At 40.7% G+C, this 19,906-nt stretch overlaps 1 protein-coding gene across 4 annotated transcripts in view; it reads right to left on the bottom strand.

Moving 5' to 3' along the window:
• SMARCA2 (SWI/SNF related BAF chromatin remodeling complex subunit ATPase 2) overlaps positions 1-19,906 on the bottom strand; it is a 273,379-nt gene that overhangs the window by 43,645 nt on the left and 209,828 nt on the right. The window contains exon 1 of one of the 4 annotated variants that reach the window (XM_073634910.1): positions 2,693-2,788. The exons of the other annotated variants lie outside the window; for them this stretch is intronic. Within the exon in view, the coding sequence (XP_073491011.1) occupies positions 2,693-2,785 (93 nt within the window). The 5' untranslated portion in view covers positions 2,786-2,788. Of the gene's footprint in view, positions 1-2,692; positions 2,789-19,906 lie in introns of those variants that run through there. 4 annotated transcript variants of the gene reach the window in all.

The raw sequence follows: 19,906 nt of genomic DNA, 5'->3' as shown, positions 1-19,906 counted from the left end.
CAAAAAAAAAAAAAAAGTCGCTTTAACAAGCCTTGACCAATGGATCTAAACTAATCACTCCAAATCCAAAAATGCACTGGAAACACAAGTCAATAATGCAGGTCAAAGCAGAAAGAAACTAGCAATTAATTTGCCTAACACTATAAAAAAAAAATAAATAAAAAAAAAAAGCACCTCTACGCACATGTATAGATCTAAATGGGCCAAAAAAGAATTCAGCAATCCTCAGATTCAAAGCTCTGATTCTGTTTTGAAGTTTCACACTTCATGCTATGCAAACAAGACTTTGACTGTGGTATATGGCGTTTCCCACAATATAAAAATCAGCAGGGAGGGTGGGACTCTCCATACCAATGCAACAGGTGTGCAGACCTGCATGTGCAGTATCTACTAAAACAAAAAATACCAGTTTTGTAGTAACTGACCTCTTCAATTTCTTTACAATGGAGAAGTGATTGATTGCTATGATAAGTGCACTTAACTCAGTTCTCTTTAATTACCATAAGGTGCTAAAAACTTACTAGTACTGCTGAGACTTGGACAGGCCATACATGGTCGGTTTGAATCCCGTCCGGTTCAGCAGGAACTGGCTGAGATTCAAACCGTGTATGGGCAGACTAAATGTACCAAGTTTTGATTGATTAATTAACTTGGGTACAACCAGCATTATGGGTTTTATGTGGCTTCTATAGCCAGCCGCTAGCAATAATCACTGTATTCTCCCGGTGGGGATGGCTCCCCCCGTTTGGAGAAGACAAATGCCCGGCAGGAGGAATTCCTGAATCAACACTGTGTTGATGGGCTAAATCGAGCTAAATTCTTTCCTGCAACCCGTGATTGCAGGAAAGAAAGTTGCTCAGTGTATGGCCGGCCTTACACATCATATCCAAGGCAAAAAGGGAAGTGTAACCCTTGATAACAAACACAGCCAAGGAAAGAGGGTAATCTGTTGTTCAGAGCCTTTTTATATGTGACTATAGTAAAACGAAAGCCTGTTGAGTTACTACGTGATCGTTGCTCTTTTGCACTCTCCTGCTTGATAAGTGAACTTATGTTTCCAATCCCTCAATGTGTGCACATAAACAAGATGGCTGCCACATGACAATCATTTATAATAAGGGAAATGGTTCATTAAGGCTTAATGTACACGGGACATTTTAAAACCTCTTCTGAACGATTTAACTTGACAGATAGTAACCCACGTTTAAAAACGTCTGTTTTGCTAAGTTTGCATGCCGCGTTTGCGTTTAGAAGAGGTTTTTTTTTTCTAATTTTTTTTCAAGAATGTATCTACATTAAAAACCCCTGTGAACGAAACGCGGCTAAAGGTGAGTTTACAAGCTGTTACAGGCATCTGGTGTTTCAAATGCCTCTGAACATCCGTTCTGAAAGCTTTTTTTTGCTTTCCAAAGAATGCTAAACTCAACTCCCTAGAAACGCTGTGTACATGTACTGATAAGATAACAGAGGAGAGTTCAGGGGCAGCTGAAAAAAACACCCAACTGAAGCCTAAATCTGTGTAAAACCATAACAAAAAGTAGGCAAGCAATTGGAAGAGCAATAATACATAATGAATAACCCAAATAACATGCTAAGCACACAATAAAACAGAACCCATGGTTTCTCTCTAGGAATTATAGTTCACTTTGTTACTTTAAAACATAAGAAAGTAAAAAATTATCAAAAAATAAAATGCATTTTTTTCCTGAAAAGAAAAAAAGGTTAAACCAGATGATTGAAAAAAGCATATACAATCACACTGACTGCCATTTTTCCTTCCTATTCCAGATTTTTGAGCTGTCAAAAATTCAACCGTGCAAAAATAAAGGCAAGAAGGAAGCACAAGAACATCTGTTGTAACATTATGTAGATAAACATTAGTTATGCTTTTAAATATTGTAGTCTGCGTACAAATGTTTACCAGTCTTTGACAGCAGCTGAAATGAAGTCTAATCAAATGGCAATTACCTTCACTTTTCCACAGCACCAAACATAACCAATATTTACAATCAGAGAAATAGAACAATCAACAAGGATAAAGGCACTCCATAGCCAAGATATTTTCCTAAATTCCTTTGCAAAAGGAGGAAAGAACAAATCCCAGACATGAAAAAAAATCAAAACACAAAAAGGAGAGGAAATCCTTTAACCTGGCATGTGAGCATGCCAAATAGGACTGGCAGATCGCTTTCCTATGTATCTAAACCCAATGAACAAACAGAAGTAGAAAATCCTGGGGGACAGCTCCAGACTAGGCCTTAATAATCAGAAGTCAATTTCCATCATGCTTGTAGCGTTCAGACACAATCACCAGAAAGGATGGACAAAATCTGCTCATTTATACACACACAAAAAAAAAAAAATAAAAAAATAAAAAAGAGAAAGTGAATCAGATCAAAAAATACTGTGTCATTATTATGTATGTGGCTAAGACAGCATTACCCATCATACTGCTGCTAGCAAACAATTACAGTCCTGAATGTCTAGCGTGCCCTGTCTGACAGCTTTAAATTCCAGTCTAAAACGCAGCACACAAGGCAGTCAACAGTTAAGGGTATTGCTTTCCTTGAGCACTCAGATGAACAGAGAAACACGAAGAACACAAGCTTTTGATGTGCTACACACCTACACATTCCTGTTATATAAGTTCTACCGAATCTTCAAGACGACAAGGAAAAAAAAGGATATTTACCTTACCACTATCAGCAGGCCGGCTATCGGAAATCACTGTTAGTGGGGACAAAATTAACAAGCCAGCAAAGCAGCGAGCTGCTAGTCTCTTCATCAGCTGATCAGGGAAAAAAAAAAAAAAAAAAAAAAAGGGAGCCGGGGAAAGGCTATGTTTTCATATACAAGTAATTTTATTTTTTTCCAGAAAATATAATACTGGGGAGATTGTGATACTCAAATCTGCTGTTTCATTCTCCCTAGAAGAAGGCCTGAAGCCTTCTTCCTATAGTCCTGCTTTAATATTGACAACTGCTTATCATATTTACCCTCATTATTCCAGGCACAAGAATGAGATAATCAAGGGCAATCATTCATCCCAGTCACTAAATTCAGGTGAATATGGAGTGAGAAACTGTACTAAGCTAAGATCATCTGAAAAGAAGATCCAAGGTAAATATACATGTAATGTTAATTATTTATGCAGTAGCCATAATGGCATTGTAATAGGTTTTGCATAATATTCAGCTTTACAGGCAAGAGTCTTCTTGCATACACTCTGATTATACAAAGTAGCATATTTTGCAACATATATTATTTTTTTCCCTAAAATGTACTTGTATTAAGGGAAAATGCAATAACATTCAGAAGTATCGATTATGCATGTATTTTAATACACACACAATTATTAAATCTATTTACGTTTAAAAAAAACTTTTCATATTTGTGAGACAATCTCTGAAACATGACAGCAATTAAAACAGCGTGGAGCATCATAAAATTAAGTTAGCAGGTAAATACTGTATGTGTATTCTGTATACATATCTATAGAAAAAAAAAAGAATGCTCAGAACATTTATATTTATACCTGCATGTTCTGCGGGGAGGGGTCTGGAGGATAAGGGTGGTCACAATTATCTGTCTTGAAGATGACTTGAGTTCAAGAAGCAGATATAGGATTATATTAAATAAAATAAAAAAAAGAAAGATAAATTGAACACAAATGGTGTACATATCCAGCAGTGGCATAGAATTGTTTTTGTTCTATATTGTTATTAGAGGGATGGGCTACAGATGCCTGACAGGAAGAATTCTATTGTGCCTTTAAATTAAAATGCACGCTGCCTCGGCTATGCTTATAAATGACAAAAATGGAAAAAGGCTACCGCCTCGCTACATCCTAGAATGATTTTACAAATAATTTATGCATACAATACAGACGACTGGACTCCAAAAAAAAAAAAATTAAAAAAAAACACATCTTGCTATACAAGACTAGACTTCCAGTGATTAAGGGTGACATGAAACAAAACAGAAATAGAGAACAAAATGACCATCCAAATCTTCAGCACCGTAATTATAAATCACAAAGACAAATCCCACATTTCTGATTGGTGACGCGCCGCAGTGAGACCTTATTCAGTACGGTGACGCCTCTCCTGCTGATCGGCTTCTCAATTTAGTGAGGTGAATGGAAAGGCAGGCACAGGGACTGAGCAGCAAAATGATTAACCCCTGGCAGTCCAGGGGCTGAAGCAAGAGAAGAATTAGGTCTGTTTGTACAATTGTGCAGACTAGTCTGCACAATTAGGCAAGACCACTCATGGATGGTTCAGAAAATATAGGAATACATTTTGAGAACAAGCAATGTATACATTGATTTTCGACAACCACCATTTATTTATGTATGATAATACACTCCCACTTTGTCTTACTAATACGGGCTATACATATGAGGCTCTCAGCATCAGAAACAAAAGATCAGATTTTCACAGATCTCTATATTCCCCTAAAAAAAAAAAAAAAAAAAAAAAACACATCCGTTTTTTTTTTTTAATGGGAATACTAGTTAACTGCCCAGTTGGTGCACATAAGTGGGACTGTTCAGCAATTGCTTCTTTCTTTTCTATGCTGTATCTTCAGAGATAAAAAAAAAAAAAAAGAGAAAATTTTCCAGGTCAAGGAGGTTACCCCAACCCAGAACAATTTTTTCACTGAAGAGAGGTTCAGATTTCTGCATAGCAGCTGTAGACCTCTGACAAGCAGCATACATAGTTTGCAAACATAAATTAATAAAATAAAAGCCACTATTTGCATAAGAAGTCTTCAGCTTATTTGAGCAAGTCTCCTGTGCATACACATAAGTATAAACCAAGTAGCCTTCACATAAGTCTGCTTAACAACTTGACCGCCAGAAGGTGGTTTACCTCCCTTCATGACCAGGCCATTTTTTGCTATACAGCACTGCGTTACTTTAACTTACAATTACACATTCATGTGACGCTGTATCCAAATAAAACTTGTGTCCTTTTTTCCCACAAATAGAGTTTTGGGGATATTTAATCACCATTGCAGTTTTTTTTTTTTGCGCTATAAACATAAAATGACTGCCAATTTTCAAAAAATAAATCCAATAATAAAAAAAATAGAATTTCTTTATCAATTTATGCCAATATGTATTCTGCTACATATATTTGGTAAAAAAAAAAAAATCCCAATAAGCGTATATTGATTGGTTTGCACAAAAGTTCTAGTGCCTACAAACTGTCATTTTTTGTTTTTTTTAACTATAAATGGCAGGACTGCAATATTGCGGCAGACAAATTCGAAACCAACACTTTTTTGGGGACCAGTGACATTATTACACAGATCAGTGCTAAAAATATGCATGGTCACTGTACTAAAGACACTGGCTGGAAAGGGGTGACATCAGGGGCGATCAAAGGGTTAGCTATGTGCCTGACCAGCGTTTTACTGTTGTGCGGGAGGTGCTTTTACTAGAGGAAGGCATAGATCCTTGTCCCTGCTTTGCAGGAACACAGGATCCATGCCATCCTTACTGAAAGAACGGCAATCTGCCTTGTTTACATTTTTTACCTTAAAAGGCTAAGTTCACCTTTGTTCACCTTTTCTTTTTATAAATTCCACCTCCCCTATGTATCAATATAGCATTAATGTACTTCTTTTGCAAAAATAAAACAGCTTTCTATTCATTCTACACCTGCTTACCCAACTCTCTTCGCAGCTGTTTAACCACTTGCCGGCCGTCCACCGTCAAATGACGGAGGGACGGTGCGGCTCTAGTTCTGGGTTGACATCATATGACGGCGCACCCTAACGGCCGCTCCCACACAGCGTTTGCAGCCGCACCGTGTTGCTAGGACACGCCGCGACCCCGATATCTGACGCGGCTTTTTAACCATGTGATTGGCCGTATACAATCACAGCCGGTCACATGTAAATACAGAAAGTGCCGGTAATCTGACAGAGTGCGCGGTAAGGAGAGCCAATCAGCGGCATCTCCTCGCACAGAAGAACAGGGCATTTAATCAGGGCCATGATTAAGGTAAAGCCCCAAGAGTGCCACCAATCAGTGCCCAAAAATGACACAAATCAGTGCCCAATCAGTGACACAAATCAGTACCCATTACTGAGCCAGTGCCTGCTCACCAGTGATGCCCATCAATTCCCATCAGTGCGGCCAATCCGTGCCCACCAGTGCTGTCCATTAGTGCCACATAATAGTGCTACCTAATCAGTGCCCATCAGTGAAGGCGAAAAATTCCTTTTTTTTTTTACAAAATTTACTGACAGAAACTAAGAAAAACTTTTTTTTTTTTTCAACATTTTCAGTCTTTTTTTTAGTAAACCATAAAAAAGCCCAGCAGTGATTAAATACCACCAAAAGAAAGCTCTGTTTGTGTGAAGAAAATAATAAAAAATATTTATTTTCAAAGTCTGCTGCCTAAGTTTTTATGATGGCAATTTACATATACTCCAGAATGTTATGCAGAGTAATCAAATGAATTGCAATTAATTGCCAAGTCCCTCTTTGCCATGAAAATGAACTTAATCCCATAAAGATTTCCACTGCATTTGTGAAGAAGGCTTCAGGGTGTCCAAGAAAGCGCCAGGACCATCTCTTACAGTTGATTCAGCTGCGGGATCGGCACCACCAGTGAGAGCTTGCTCAGGAATGGCAATAGGCAGGTGTGAGTGCATCTGCACACACAGTCAGGCGAAGGAGGATGGACAGACTGATATTCTGCAAAAGGTACAGGGACTGGACTGCTGAGGACTGGGGTAAAGTAATTTTCTCAGATGAATCCCCTTTCTGATTGTTTGGGCATTCAGAAAAAACCTTGTCTGGAGAAGAAAAGTTGAGTGCTAAAGTCAGTCCCCTGTGTCATGTCAACAGTAAAGCATCTTGAGACCATTCATGTGTGGGGTTGCTTCTCAGCTAAGGGAGTGGGCTCACTCACAATTTTACCTAAGAACACAGCCGTGAATAAAGAATGGTACAAAAACATCCTCTGCTAGCAACTTCTCCCAACCATCCAAGAACAGTTTGGTGATGAACACTGCCTTTTCCAGCATGATGGAGCACATTGCCATACAGCAAAAGGTGATAACTAAGTGGCTTGGGGAACAAAACATCGACATTTTGGGTCCATAGCCAGAATACTCATCAGACCTTAATCCCATTGAGAATTTGTGGTCAAATCCTCAAGAGCGGGTGAAAAAAAAAAACACAAATTCTGACAAACTCCAAGCATTGATTATGCAAGAATGGGCCGCCATCAGTCAGGATGTGGCCCAGAAGTTAATTGACAGCATGCCAAGGTGAATTGCAGAGGTCTTGAAAAAGAAGGGTCAACACTGTAAATATTGACTCTTTGCATAAACTTAATGTAATTGTCAATAAATGCCTTTGACACCTATGAAATGCTTGTAATTTTACTTCAGTATACAATAGTAACATCCGACAAAAAGATCTTAAAGCAATGAAGCAGCAGACATTGTAACAATTAATATTTGTGTCGTTCGCAAAACTTTTGGCCACGGCTGAATAGAGATGTTTGTTATTTCTCTTTTTCCTTTACAATCGCTGTAACCTCTTGCAGACCAGCCGCCGCAGTTATACTGTGGCAGGTTGGCTCGGCTGTGCGAATCGCCGTAGGTGTACGTCAGTTCGTGCACGAGGTTCTGTGGGCACGCGCACGCACCAATTGGCCAGCGGGGGAGCCAATCAGTGGGTCCGGTGGACTCGACGTTCCCCGCAAAGACAGAACGGGGATCTCCATTCTGACAGGAGATGACACAGGATCTTGTCTTCCAGCTATACAGGCAGATGGATCTGTGTGTTGTCCCAGGCAGCCCATCCCCACACACAGTCAGAAATACACAAGGGAACACATTTAAACCTTTGATCGCCCCTGTTAACCCCCTTCCCTGTCAGTGTCATTAGTACAAGGTCAGTGCATATTTTTAGCACTGATCACCGTAATAATGTCACTGGTTCACAAAAAAGTGTCAAAAATGTCAGCTAGGTGTCTAATCTGTCAGTCACAATGTTGCAGTCCCACTAAAAATCACTGATCACCGCCATTACTAGTAAAAAAATAAAAATGCCATAAATCTTTCCCCTATTTTGTAGATGCTATAACTTTTGTGCAAACCAATCAATATAAGCTTACTGGGATTTACCAAAAATATGTAGAAGAATACACATTGGTCTAAATTTATGAAGAAATTAGATTTTTTGCATTTTTGTATTGGGTGTGTTTTATAGCAGAAAATAAAAATTTTTTTTTTTTTTTTTTCAAAATTGTCGGCCTTTTTTGTTTATAGCGAAAAAAAATAAAAACCGCAGGAGGTGATCAAATACCACCAAAAGAAAGCTCCATTTGTGGGAAAGAAAGAACATACATTTTATTTGGGTATAGCGTCACATGACCGCACAATTATCAGTTCAAGTAATGCAGTGCCGTATCACAAAAAATGGCCAGGTCAGGAAGGGTTAAATCCTTCGAGGCTGACGTGGTTGAAGTAGTAGTACACCCCAAAGCAAACATTTATTATATCACAGCTTACCAATTCTTAAATGTGATGGCTATATTAGTTTTCTTTTTTTAGTCTCCTTTTCCTTTATTTTCATCTGGTGATCCAGCAAGTAAGTCAGTTTAACAAAAAACGCTCTCCTTAAAATGTAGCAATTTCAGCGTTCATGATCACCTTTTACGTAAAACCTTTATCCCAGAAAAAAAAAAAAAGGTTGCTGTAACTGCATGCGAGCTAGGGTTTGGCTTTAATTTGGTTAGTGTATCTAAATCTGCTAGTGCATCTAACACTACCCTCCTACCAGACTGACAATGCTGCTCTCCAAAGGTGCCCCTGTGCTCCTTCATTTACAGTGGGGGCACTGGGGAGTGGGGTGGGGGAGCCTAAACAAAAGAAAACAAATGTAGCCACCACATCGAATGATTGTTACACGCTGCATTATATTGTATTGTTTGGGGTTCGATACCAACGTAATGAATTATTGCTATATGTCACACTTGTGCTACATTACAGGAAAGAGTAGGACTATAAAAAAAAATAAAATAAATGGTTATATTTGAAATTAGAAACTGGTACTGTATTATGCCTGACTAAGCAGCTGATCATTTTCAAATATATATAATTTTTTTTTTAACCAATTGCTGCCGCACAATACATTTACTGCGTGCAGGTGACAGCTATAGGATAGGCAACGTACCTGTATGTTGCTGACCTGTGCTGTGATTGGACATGCGGTTTGTCAGCAGGTTCAGCCGATTTTGGCTCTATACCCGCTGATCGGCTGTGGACAATCACAGCACAGAGTTTCAAACACACTGAACTCTGTACACAGACAGCAATCTGGCTGTTTCTTCTCCCTGAAATCAACTCTGAGTTCAGGGGAAAAAAGCAGCCAGATCTGTGAGTAAGGCCCCTTTCACACGATCGGTCCGTTCAGGTCCGCCTGCCAGTTTTGACGGCGGACCTGAACAGGCACTCCATGCTAGTCTATGGAGCGACGGATGTCAGCGGTGACATGTCCACTGACATCCGACCCGGTCCGATCCGCTAAAAGCAGACTGATGCCTCTATGTTCAGATCCGTCGCTGGCAGATCGGATCGGGTGAGATCTGATGAAAACGGACATGCTGTCCGTTTTCGTCCGATCTCTCCATAGAAACCAGCAGCGCTCGACAAGCCCCTCCCCGCTCAGTGAGCAGAGAGGGACATGTCATCCGCCGGCTCAGCGGAGATCAATGGAGAGATCTCCTGCTGAGCTGGCAGACCGAGGCGGACTCCGTGGAAGCGGATCCGCCTCGTAAGAATGGGGCCTTAAAGTATCACAAATTACACTTTTTAGGCACACAGTTAACCCCTTCCCCAGGCAGTGTGATTAATACAGGAACCGTATACAGTATTAGCATTGATCGCTGTATTACTGTCACTAGTGGCATCAGTGTCAGGTAGGATTCTGTTAGCATCAGATTGCCAACCACACAATAAGATGCCTGCCACCATTACTAGTGTAGTGACTGTACATCATGATCAGAATTATCCATAATAGTATACATAAACTATGGGAGTAAACATACACTATAAAACAGCGCTAATGTTGAGCAAAGCTATATAAGAAATCATGCGGCCAACTACGCATAAAAAACATCAAACAGAGAAGTAGAGAGTCCGTGAAGTGGTCAGAGGAATGTCCATAAGTGACAATACAGCCGTATCCCAGTGTGCGCCTTCCACCGGTCAGTGAAATTTCACCATGTGTTAACACTCTCCCCCTAGGGGGTCAGACTCACCAGATCTGCAAATCATAAAAGCCTCCAAGAGCAAAAAGATCTCCTCAACACCTCTCTCTCAATACCACTCCGGGGGGTTTTCAGGGGGGTCACAACTCCTCTGCTGTTACTTCCAGTAGTAACAGCAGAGGAGTTGTGACCCCCCCTGAAAACCCCCCGGAGTGGTATTGAGAGAGAGGTGTTGAGGAGATCTTTTTGCTCTTGGAGGCTTTTATGATTTGCAGATCTGGTGAGTCTGACCCCCTAGGGGGAGAGTGTTAACACATGGTGAAATTTCACTGACCGGTGGAAGGCGCACACTGGGATACGGCTGTATTGTCACTTATGGACATTCCTCTGACCACTTCACGGACTCTCTACTTCTCTGTTTGATGTTTTTTATGCGTAGTTGGCCGCATGATTTCTTATATAGCTTTGCTCAACATTAGCGCTGTTTTATAGTGTATGTTTACTCCCATAGTTTATGTATACTATTATGGATATTTTCATTTTATAATTTTAAAACGGCTGCTGTCTTTTTAAGTACTCGGTTTAGATACTGTAAGTCTTTTTATTCTTTATATTTTCCAGTTTGTAGTTCTATCTCTGTTTAAAACATTAACTTATCCATTTGGCGCTGAGTGGTGTGCTGCAGGCCTGAGCAAACCTATCCCATGATCAGAATTATACTAGTGTCCCCAATAGTATAGAGTCCACAAAAGCGCAGTTTGTTTTTTTACCAAAGACATGTAGCAGAATACATTTATGAAAAAATTTGTAAGTAGAACATATTGGGGTTTTTTTTTTTCTAATTTTTTAAATTCTTTTTTCATTTACAGAATAAAAAAATTAAAACCCAATGGTGATCAACTACCACCAAAAAAAAGTTCTATTTGTGTGAAAAAAAAAATATAAAATTAAATTTGTGTATTGCATGACCACGCAATTGCCAGTTGCTCCTTATAAGCATGGCAAAGACAGTCAATGGCAGACCTACACACAGGGTATCTCCCACTGAAGCAGGACACAGACAAAACATTATTTAGGGTGTCTGCTTTACAAAACCTGCTAAATTTCACACTAGTGGTGCTATCCACTTCAGAATTTTGAATAGTTTATGTTGCCATAAAACCAGAGAACACCTGGGATGTACAATGAAAGAAATATACTGTGTTGAAATTAGAGGTCGACCGATATGGGTTTTTCTCTGGCTGATGCCGATATTTAGAAATCGCGGTGGCCGATGGCCGATATGTGATGCCGATTTTTTTGGGCCGATATATTTGGCCGATTTTTTTTTTTTCCTTTCTTTTTTCCCTTCATCTCATAAAATCTAACAGTTAGACCCCTTTCACACTGGGGCGTTTTTCAGGCGCTTTTGGGCTAAAAATAGCGCCTGTAAAGTGCCTGTAAAACGGCTCCCCTGCAGTCTCAGTGTGATATCCCGAGTGCTTTCACACTGAGGCGATGCGCTGGCAGGATGTAAAAAAAAGTCCTGCAAACGGCATCTTTGGAGCAGTGTATACCGCTGCTCCACCACTCCTGCCCACTGAAATGAATGCGCACCGCTGCCGAAGCGCCTGCAAAGCGTTTTGGCAGCGGCGCTTCAGGGGCGCATTTAACCCCTTCCTTGGCCGCTAGCTGGGTTATAAGCGCCCCGCTAGCAGCCGAATAGCGCCTCTAAAATGACGGTAAAGCGCCGCTAAAACTAGCAGCGTTTTACCATCAACGCATGCCCGCTCCAGTGTGAAAGCAGCCTTAAGTAATACAGAAATTTTTTTTCATTTAAACATTAAACAAAACAAACCTTCAATCAGTTCACTTGTATGTATAATTTAGAAAAAAAAAAAAAAAAAATATCTTAAATATTAAATACACAAAAACAGGTAATCAAAACTTTTGGACGAAAAAAATGGGCTAACTTTACTGCTTAGGTTTTTTTTTTTTAATTCATTACTGTATTTTTTTTTTTTAAATTGCGTTTGAAAGACCGCTGCGCAAATACCGTGTGACATAAAATATTGCAACAATCACCATTTTATTCCCTAGGGTCTCTGCTAAAAAAATATATATAATGTTTGGGGGTTCTAAGTGATTTTCTAGCAGAAAATACAGGATTTTTACTTGTAAGCAACAAGTGTCAGAAAAGATTTAGTCTTTAAATGGTTAAACTGAGAGCTTCTACACAGGAGTTCAGTCTATTGATAAAAAGAACCTGAAAGATACAATGTATCTTCTTATCAGACTTGGCAGGCTGCCCAGAGGAGGAGAGAATCCTCTCCACAGATATTAACTTGCATTAACTTCTATTACAGAAGTCATTTGCAAGTCACGGCTGAAGTTATAATCGGCCTTTTTTATCAGCACAATCGGCCGATGCCGATTAAGTAAAAAACGCCAAATATCGGCCGATATATCGGCCGGCCGATATATCGGTCGACCTCTAGTTGAAATCTGTTACCTTTCAATATTTCCAATTAAAGAGGTTTGTAATTGTGCATTTACCTTTGCCAAAAAAAATATACTTAATGAATTAAGTAATGGATTACCTCACAGATCTGATCTATTTAATAGTGGGCTAGTTTCACCTTTGTGCTTGCAGGAATGCACACAAAATCATGCACTTTCCTGCAGCGCACAAAAATGAGCAGCCCTCTTGCAGATGCGCTCCCACGCATCTAGCTAATGTGTGCACGTGTGTGTGCCCCAAAATGCATAGGCATAAACTAGAGTGGACATGGTAAAGGCTTGCACCCCCACCTCCTTTCTCCCCTAAGGAACCTCTGATGATAAAAACCCTGTAACAATAGTAGTCTCAGGTTCCAGATTATGGACATCAATTCCATTTGGGGTAACTGGGTAAATGCCCCCAGAATCACAAAGTTGGGTAGAGGCTATGGTCACCCATGAATGTCATACTGTGTGTGTCTTTGGAAAAGGCATGTTGGACCATGTAGCAGTAAGCAACTGTTCCAATGAGGAGCAAAGTCTCAATAGTCAAAAATACAGGCATCTGGTGCCGATGAGGGTTTTAGGTGGCAAGCAGTGATACTGGACCAGAGATTTATGTGGCAATTCAGAAGCAGGAGCAGCAACGGGAGGATGCTTCCTCCAGGCAGAATGGCGAGAGTGCAAATCCACCCTGCAGGTTGATGTCAGTGTTCGATCCCTTAGTCAAAACCCTTAACTGCAGTTGTGAGCAATTTTATAAAGGCACCTAAGGGTGCAAATAGGAGAGGTAGCTCCTGGTGCTTTAGCCAGGCTAGTCTAACTCAGTAAATGTTCAGAAACAGGGTCACCATTGGGACTGTGCCACTGTTGTGGACCTGGAAAACATTCCACAGCTAAAAGTACATCAAGGCAAAAAAAGCACCACAATGCGGAGCCAAGTGCCTAAAGGTCAAATTTTGGGATAGCTCCATATGTCCAGTCGGGTCTGGGTATGAACTCCAAAACTAGTGCTGAGGAGCTGCCTAGCTGGATAGGTGCTATGTAGAGACCAACTCAAACAGCAGTGTAGCAAAGAATCAGGTACATGTCACCGAGGAAAAAATACCAGTGGTGTAGCAAGATTCTTAATCGAAATCACTAAAATGAAAAATTCCACAAAGAAGGAATTTTTCAGCAGAGCTGAAGAAAAGGCATTCAACCTCCTAGGACACCAGCAAAAAACTGAGGTAATGTTGGATAGAAGAGGGGTTACACAAGGGCTTGGCTTATGATTTTTTTTTTCTGTTTGCCAGTGCGGCAAACTAGTGTAGGTGGCAATATAACCGGTTTCTGAGTTCCTGTGTCCTTTAATGGAGGGTAAAGAAACACAATTTTTTAAACTAACCATCCACTTAACAAATGTGTGACTGCAACTGGCAGGGAGTGTTGAGGTGGATTCAAGCACATCTAGTGATATGGTAGGCAGTACACAATGTGGTGTCAGTTAAACTGATTCTCAAACTTGCTGAAAAAAAGAGAATGGTTATTTCATTGTGGATACACTTAAAGGGGTTGTAAACCCTCGTGGTTTTTCACCTTAATGTATTCTATGCATTAAGGTGAAAAACCATCTATAGTGCAGCACCGCGCCAGACCCCCCCCCCCCCCCCTTTTACTCACCTGAGCCCGGTCTTTCCAGCACCGAGAACGAGCACACCAGCTCCAGCCGGTGTCTCAGATCCTGATTGGATAGATTTATAGCAGCGCAGCCATTGGCTCCTGCTGCTGTCAATCAAATCCAATGACGCAGGAGCCGTGGACGAGTCCTGCTGTCTGTGTCAATAGACACAGCTGCAAGACACGGGAGTGCGCCCGCACGAATGCCCCGAGGGAGAGCGCTTCTCCACCTGAGCACTCGAGAAGAGAAGGAGCCAGGAGCGTGCTGAGGGACCCCAGAAAAGGAGGATCGGGGCCACGCTGTGCAAAACCAACTGCACAGAGGAGGTAGGTAAGACAGGTTTTTTATTTTTATTTAAACAAAGGTTTAGTTATCCTTTAACACACTGCAATGAGTGTACAGTCTGTGTTGCTGTGGGTGTTGGCAAAGAATGAGCAGGATCTAGTCTACCATAGCTTTCTGGTGGAGATTGGCCTTCGTACATGTATTATTTTAAGTGCACGTCCAGCCAAAATTTTGTTTTGCTAGATTTTAACTGCTACTTGAGGCATTGTTAGAGAGAGATGTTCCCCTACTTCTCATCACAGCGACATTGAACTCACCAGATCAGAAGTGAAGGAAAATCTGAAAAAGGAACACAGAAATAAAAAGCTGATAAGGATTCTAGCCTTCCCCCATCTCTACTAAAAAGACTATTTTGTTTCTGTGTGTGTAGTTTGTTACCGCGACAGTAAGCAGGGGGGAAACCTTCTCTAATGGAGCCTTAGATAGCAGTAAAACCCAAATATTTTCCCATTCAATCATAAACTAAAACAAAGTTTTGGATGGAGATAGGGCTGAAACAACTAATCGATTAATCGACAACTAATCGATTATGAAATTAATCGATTACTATTTTCATAATCGATTAATCGGCCAGTAACATAATGGGGTTAAAAAAAGAACTAAAATGAGCTCTTTATAGTACAAATAGAGCAAATAATCTCTACTGTAAATAAATTAAATAAATAAATACATTTAGTTGGTCTACCTGACTGTGGTTTGGTTTCAACAGAACCCCTCATTTTCCACTTCTTGATTAGAGTTTGAACACTGCTGATTGGCATTCTCAATTCCTTGGATATCTTTTTATATCCCTTTCCTGTTTTTTTTACAGTTCAACTACCTTTTCCCGCAGATCCTTTGACAATTCGATTTTGACCCTACTAACAATTAGAAAATCGATCGAACGTTCTTAAAATGACATTTTTTGTCATTTGTCGGGGAAGACATTGTTTGTTTTTTTAAATAAAAAATAGATCTCTGAGTCTGATGATATTTACCAGATTCACCCTTTAATAGTATATACAGTACATCTCTCCTCTAATAGTATATACAGTATATCTCTCCTCTAATAGTATATACAGAATATCTCTTCTGTCTGTTATTCTCAGAGTGGATTAGATATTTTGCTCCCTAACCATATAGTTGGTTACTTATATTCACCACTGCATAGAGATATTTAAGAATAAATTGCCTTTTTTTAAAACTTTACATATTAACTAAATTATGCACCACACTTTTTTTTAAGGTTATTAACCGATTAATCGAAACAATAATCGGCCAACTAATCGATTATGACAATAATCGTTAGTTGCAGCCCTAGATGGAGATACACTTTAAAAATGTATTTTTTAATGATGTCCTAAATCCAGAAACAGCAGGTCAATAGAACTTACTTTGAAATTCTTCTATTTATAATCCTACCCAAATCATGGAAACTACATAAAAATACGATGGGATCAATAAAAATCCATCTTTCAAATAACAGTTATTTTTAAAAAAAAATGCAATTTTTCAAAGTCTTCTCCTTTTCATTCTTATTTGCTGCTAAGTCTACAGCCAATGTTTCTTTCCTATCTACCAGATTTGTCTGGGCTCCTCTCCCATTCTTTGAAAAATTGTCAAACAAGCCGCAAATACCAAATGTGAAATAAACAAACAATATTTGTACACAGCATAATTCATTCAGCAATTTTAGAATAATAACTTTTTTTACTCATAATGTCGATTTCTTCTAGGACATTGAGCGACACAGGAATTCTGAAATATTTAGGTTACATTTTCGCCTACAGGAAGTTGGAAAAGCAAACAGAAAAAGGTTACTCTACCCAACTTGCCTCAGTTTTGGGAGCAAACATCACATAGGGCCACAAAAAAACAAACAAAAAAAAACCCAAAAAGGGTGGGAACTGTAATCCTGTGTCCTTTAATGTACACTGTCAATTGAGGGACACAGGAATTCAGGAACAGCTGGTCAACAGCCACCGACAGAGCTATAAGGAACTAGGAATAGTCCTTAAAGTGGTTGTAAACCCACTTTGGGGAAAAAAAAAAAACACCTGCAAGACAAAGGCATAATGAGCTAGTATGCATAGCATACTAGCTCATTATGTAATACTTACCCTTAGATCGAAGCCCTCATTGCGATGCCTGTACACAGCACCAACCGGCGACATCACTCCCGGGGTTACTTCTGGGTGTCGCGGCCCCGGTACTGGGATTGGCCGGAGCCGTGATGACGTCACTCCTGCGCATGCATGCGAGAGCTGCCGGTAACGGCACACTGACTGCAGCAAGGGCACATATGTGCCCTTGCTTCAGTGCGCATGTGCTGATGACATCGGCGCATGCAGGTTTAGGAGATATCCTGGGTAGCTACAGGTAAGCCTTATTATAGGCTTAACTGTAGCAAAAAGTGGTCTGTAAGGGTTAAGCTCTTTTTTTAAATTAAAACAAAAAACATGTTATACTTTCATGCCCCATGCAATGGTATTGGACAGAACAGCCCTGAACCTCCTCTTCTCGGGTCCTCCACCAACACCGTCCGCTTCTCCTCTTCAAGCACTTGCTATGGGGACAAAAGAGTGGGTTTGCTCCTGTGCCAGGCTCTATAGAACAAAGTGCCCCCACCCCCCCACCTTTCATCCTCACTGGATTTGACTGACAGCAACAAAAGCCAATGGCTCCCACTGTTGCCTCCCATGTCAAGTGTGGACAGAGACAGCAGCAATGCTGCTCTGGGGCACAGCACTGGATCAGGATAATACTTAGGTAAGTATTTGGGGGGAGGGGGCTCTAATTCTGAAAGATTATTTTACCCTAATGCAGAGAATGCGTTAAGGTAAAAAAAACAGGAAGTCTGCCTACAACTATGGGAGGCTACAGATGATTAAACTGCTGCTCATACCTGGACAGAAAAATTCACCAAGGGCAATGGCTCCATCTGAATGGACAATGAGCGCATGCCACATTGATTTCCATTTTGAGAGAAATAAGTATTTGATTCCCCATCAGTCAGCAAGACTTCTGGCTCCCAGGTGTCTTCCATAAAGGTAACAAGCTGAGATTATGAACACTCTTAAAGGGAGTGCTCCTAATCTCAGCTTGTTACCTGTATAAAATACACCTGTCCACAGAAGCAATCAGATTCCAATCTCTCCACCATGGCCAAGACCAAAGAGCTGTCCAAGGATGTCAGGCACAAGATTTTAGACCTACACAAGGCTGGAATAGGCTACAAGACAATTGGGTGACAACAGCTTGTGCGATTATTTGCAAATGAAAGAAACACAAAATAACTGTCAATCTCCCTCGGTCTGGGGCTCCACGCAAGATCTCACCTCGTGGAGTTTCTATGACCAAGAGAACGGTGAGGAATCAGCCCAGAACTACACAGGATAATCTTGTCAATGATCTCAAGGTAGCTGGGACCATAGTCACCAAGAAAACAATTGGTAACACACTACGCCGTGAAGGACTGAAATAATGCAGCGCCCTCAAGGTCCCCTTGCTCAAGAAAGCACATGTACAGGCCCATCTGAAGTTTGCTAATGAACATCTGAAGGATTCAGAGGAGAACTGGGTGAAAGTGTTGTGGTCAGATGAGACCAAAATCGAGCTCTTTGGCATCAACTCAACTTGCAGTGTTTGGAGGAGGAGGAATGCTGCCTATGACCCTGAAAACACCATCCCCACCATCAAACATGGAGGTGGAAACATTATGCTTTGGTGGTGTTTTTCTGCAAAGGGGACAGAACAACTTCACCGCATCAAAAGGACGATGGATGGGGCCACGTACTGTCGAAGCTTGTGTGAGAACCTCCTTCCCTCAGCCAGGACATTGAAAATGGGTCGTGGATGGGAATTCCAGCATGACAATGACCCAAAACACACAGTCAAGGCAACAAAGGAGTGGCTCAAGAAGAAGCACAATAAGGCCCTGGAGTGGCCTAGCCAGTCTGCAGATCTTAATCCCATAGAAAATATGTGGAGGGAGCTGTAGGTTCGAGTTACCAAACGTCAGCCTCGAAACCTTAATGACTTGGGGAGGATCTGCAAAGAGCAGAGGGACAAAATCACTCCTGAGATGTGTGCAAGCCTGGTGGCCAACTACAAGAAACGTCTGACCTCTGATTGCCAACAAGGGTACTTAGTCATGTTTTGCGATGGGGTCAAATACTTATTTCACTCATTAAAATGCAAATTAATTTATAACTTTTTTGAAATGCGTTTTTTTTTTGGATATTTTTGTTGTTATTTTGTCTCTAAGTGTTAAAATAAACTAAAATTATAGACTGATCATTTCTTTGTTAGTGGGCAAACATACAAAATCAGCAGGGCATCAAATACTTTTTTCTCCTCACTGTACACTTTCATTCCTTGGAACCTAGGAGGGATGATACTAGGATAAGAACGAGGTTTCCGGACCAGACTACCCATCTCACACAGGATATCTAGGGAGACAGTTAAACCTCAGAGTGTAATATTATAAAAGATGAACAAAAATACCCTTGAGACTGGAAACAGCCCAGGGGTACCAACCCTAAAGTCAGCCTGACTAAGGGAGGGGGATGCTCGGAGGCACCATTGCTAGGATATGCAAGTGTAAAGGCATACTATGCAAGACTGGTGCACCTTAACACCAGAAGAATATGAAGATGAGCAGGATCCCCATCCACTTAAACAGCCATTAGTGTCTCAGGGGCCCGATAGAAAGCTCTGCATTACTTGCTTAACCTAAAATCGAACATGGTTCTAAGTGTCATTGGACATGCCTCGGGTTCAGTGGTGCATCCACAGCTTTGTAGCAAGAGGCAGAAACCTTAGTCGAACAGCTAAAAACATTTACCTGGGTAGCGTCTGAACCAAGAAAAAGGGGTCAGGAGAAACCTTAAATCATCCATAGCGCATAGACCTAACTTGAGAAGGTTCAGGTCCCAAATAGGCTGAAGGAAAGTACTCTATTCCCAAAAGGAGATACCTACACTGCAGGCAAACACATCCAGTGATGGCATCTTCCTGCAGGAGTGAGGTGCACCTCTCTCTCAATGCAACATATTTAAGGTAGACCATGCAGTTGAGCATTCCTAAAATGGGCCAGGTAGGGTTTATTGAACTGTGCTTTGGTAATCTGTCAGAATTTGTAGAGGGCATGTAGCTGGTTGGAGACATGTCGTCTGGGATGCTTTGTTGGATATATCTCTGT

This window comes from Aquarana catesbeiana, linkage group LG01 (assembly GCF_042186555.1).
Source record: "Aquarana catesbeiana isolate 2022-GZ linkage group LG01, ASM4218655v1, whole genome shotgun sequence".
Taxonomy (NCBI): domain Eukaryota; kingdom Metazoa; phylum Chordata; class Amphibia; order Anura; family Ranidae; genus Aquarana; species Aquarana catesbeiana.
The sequence above is the reverse complement of the archived record's forward strand: the minus strand, read 5'-3'. Positions and strand labels throughout refer to the sequence as shown.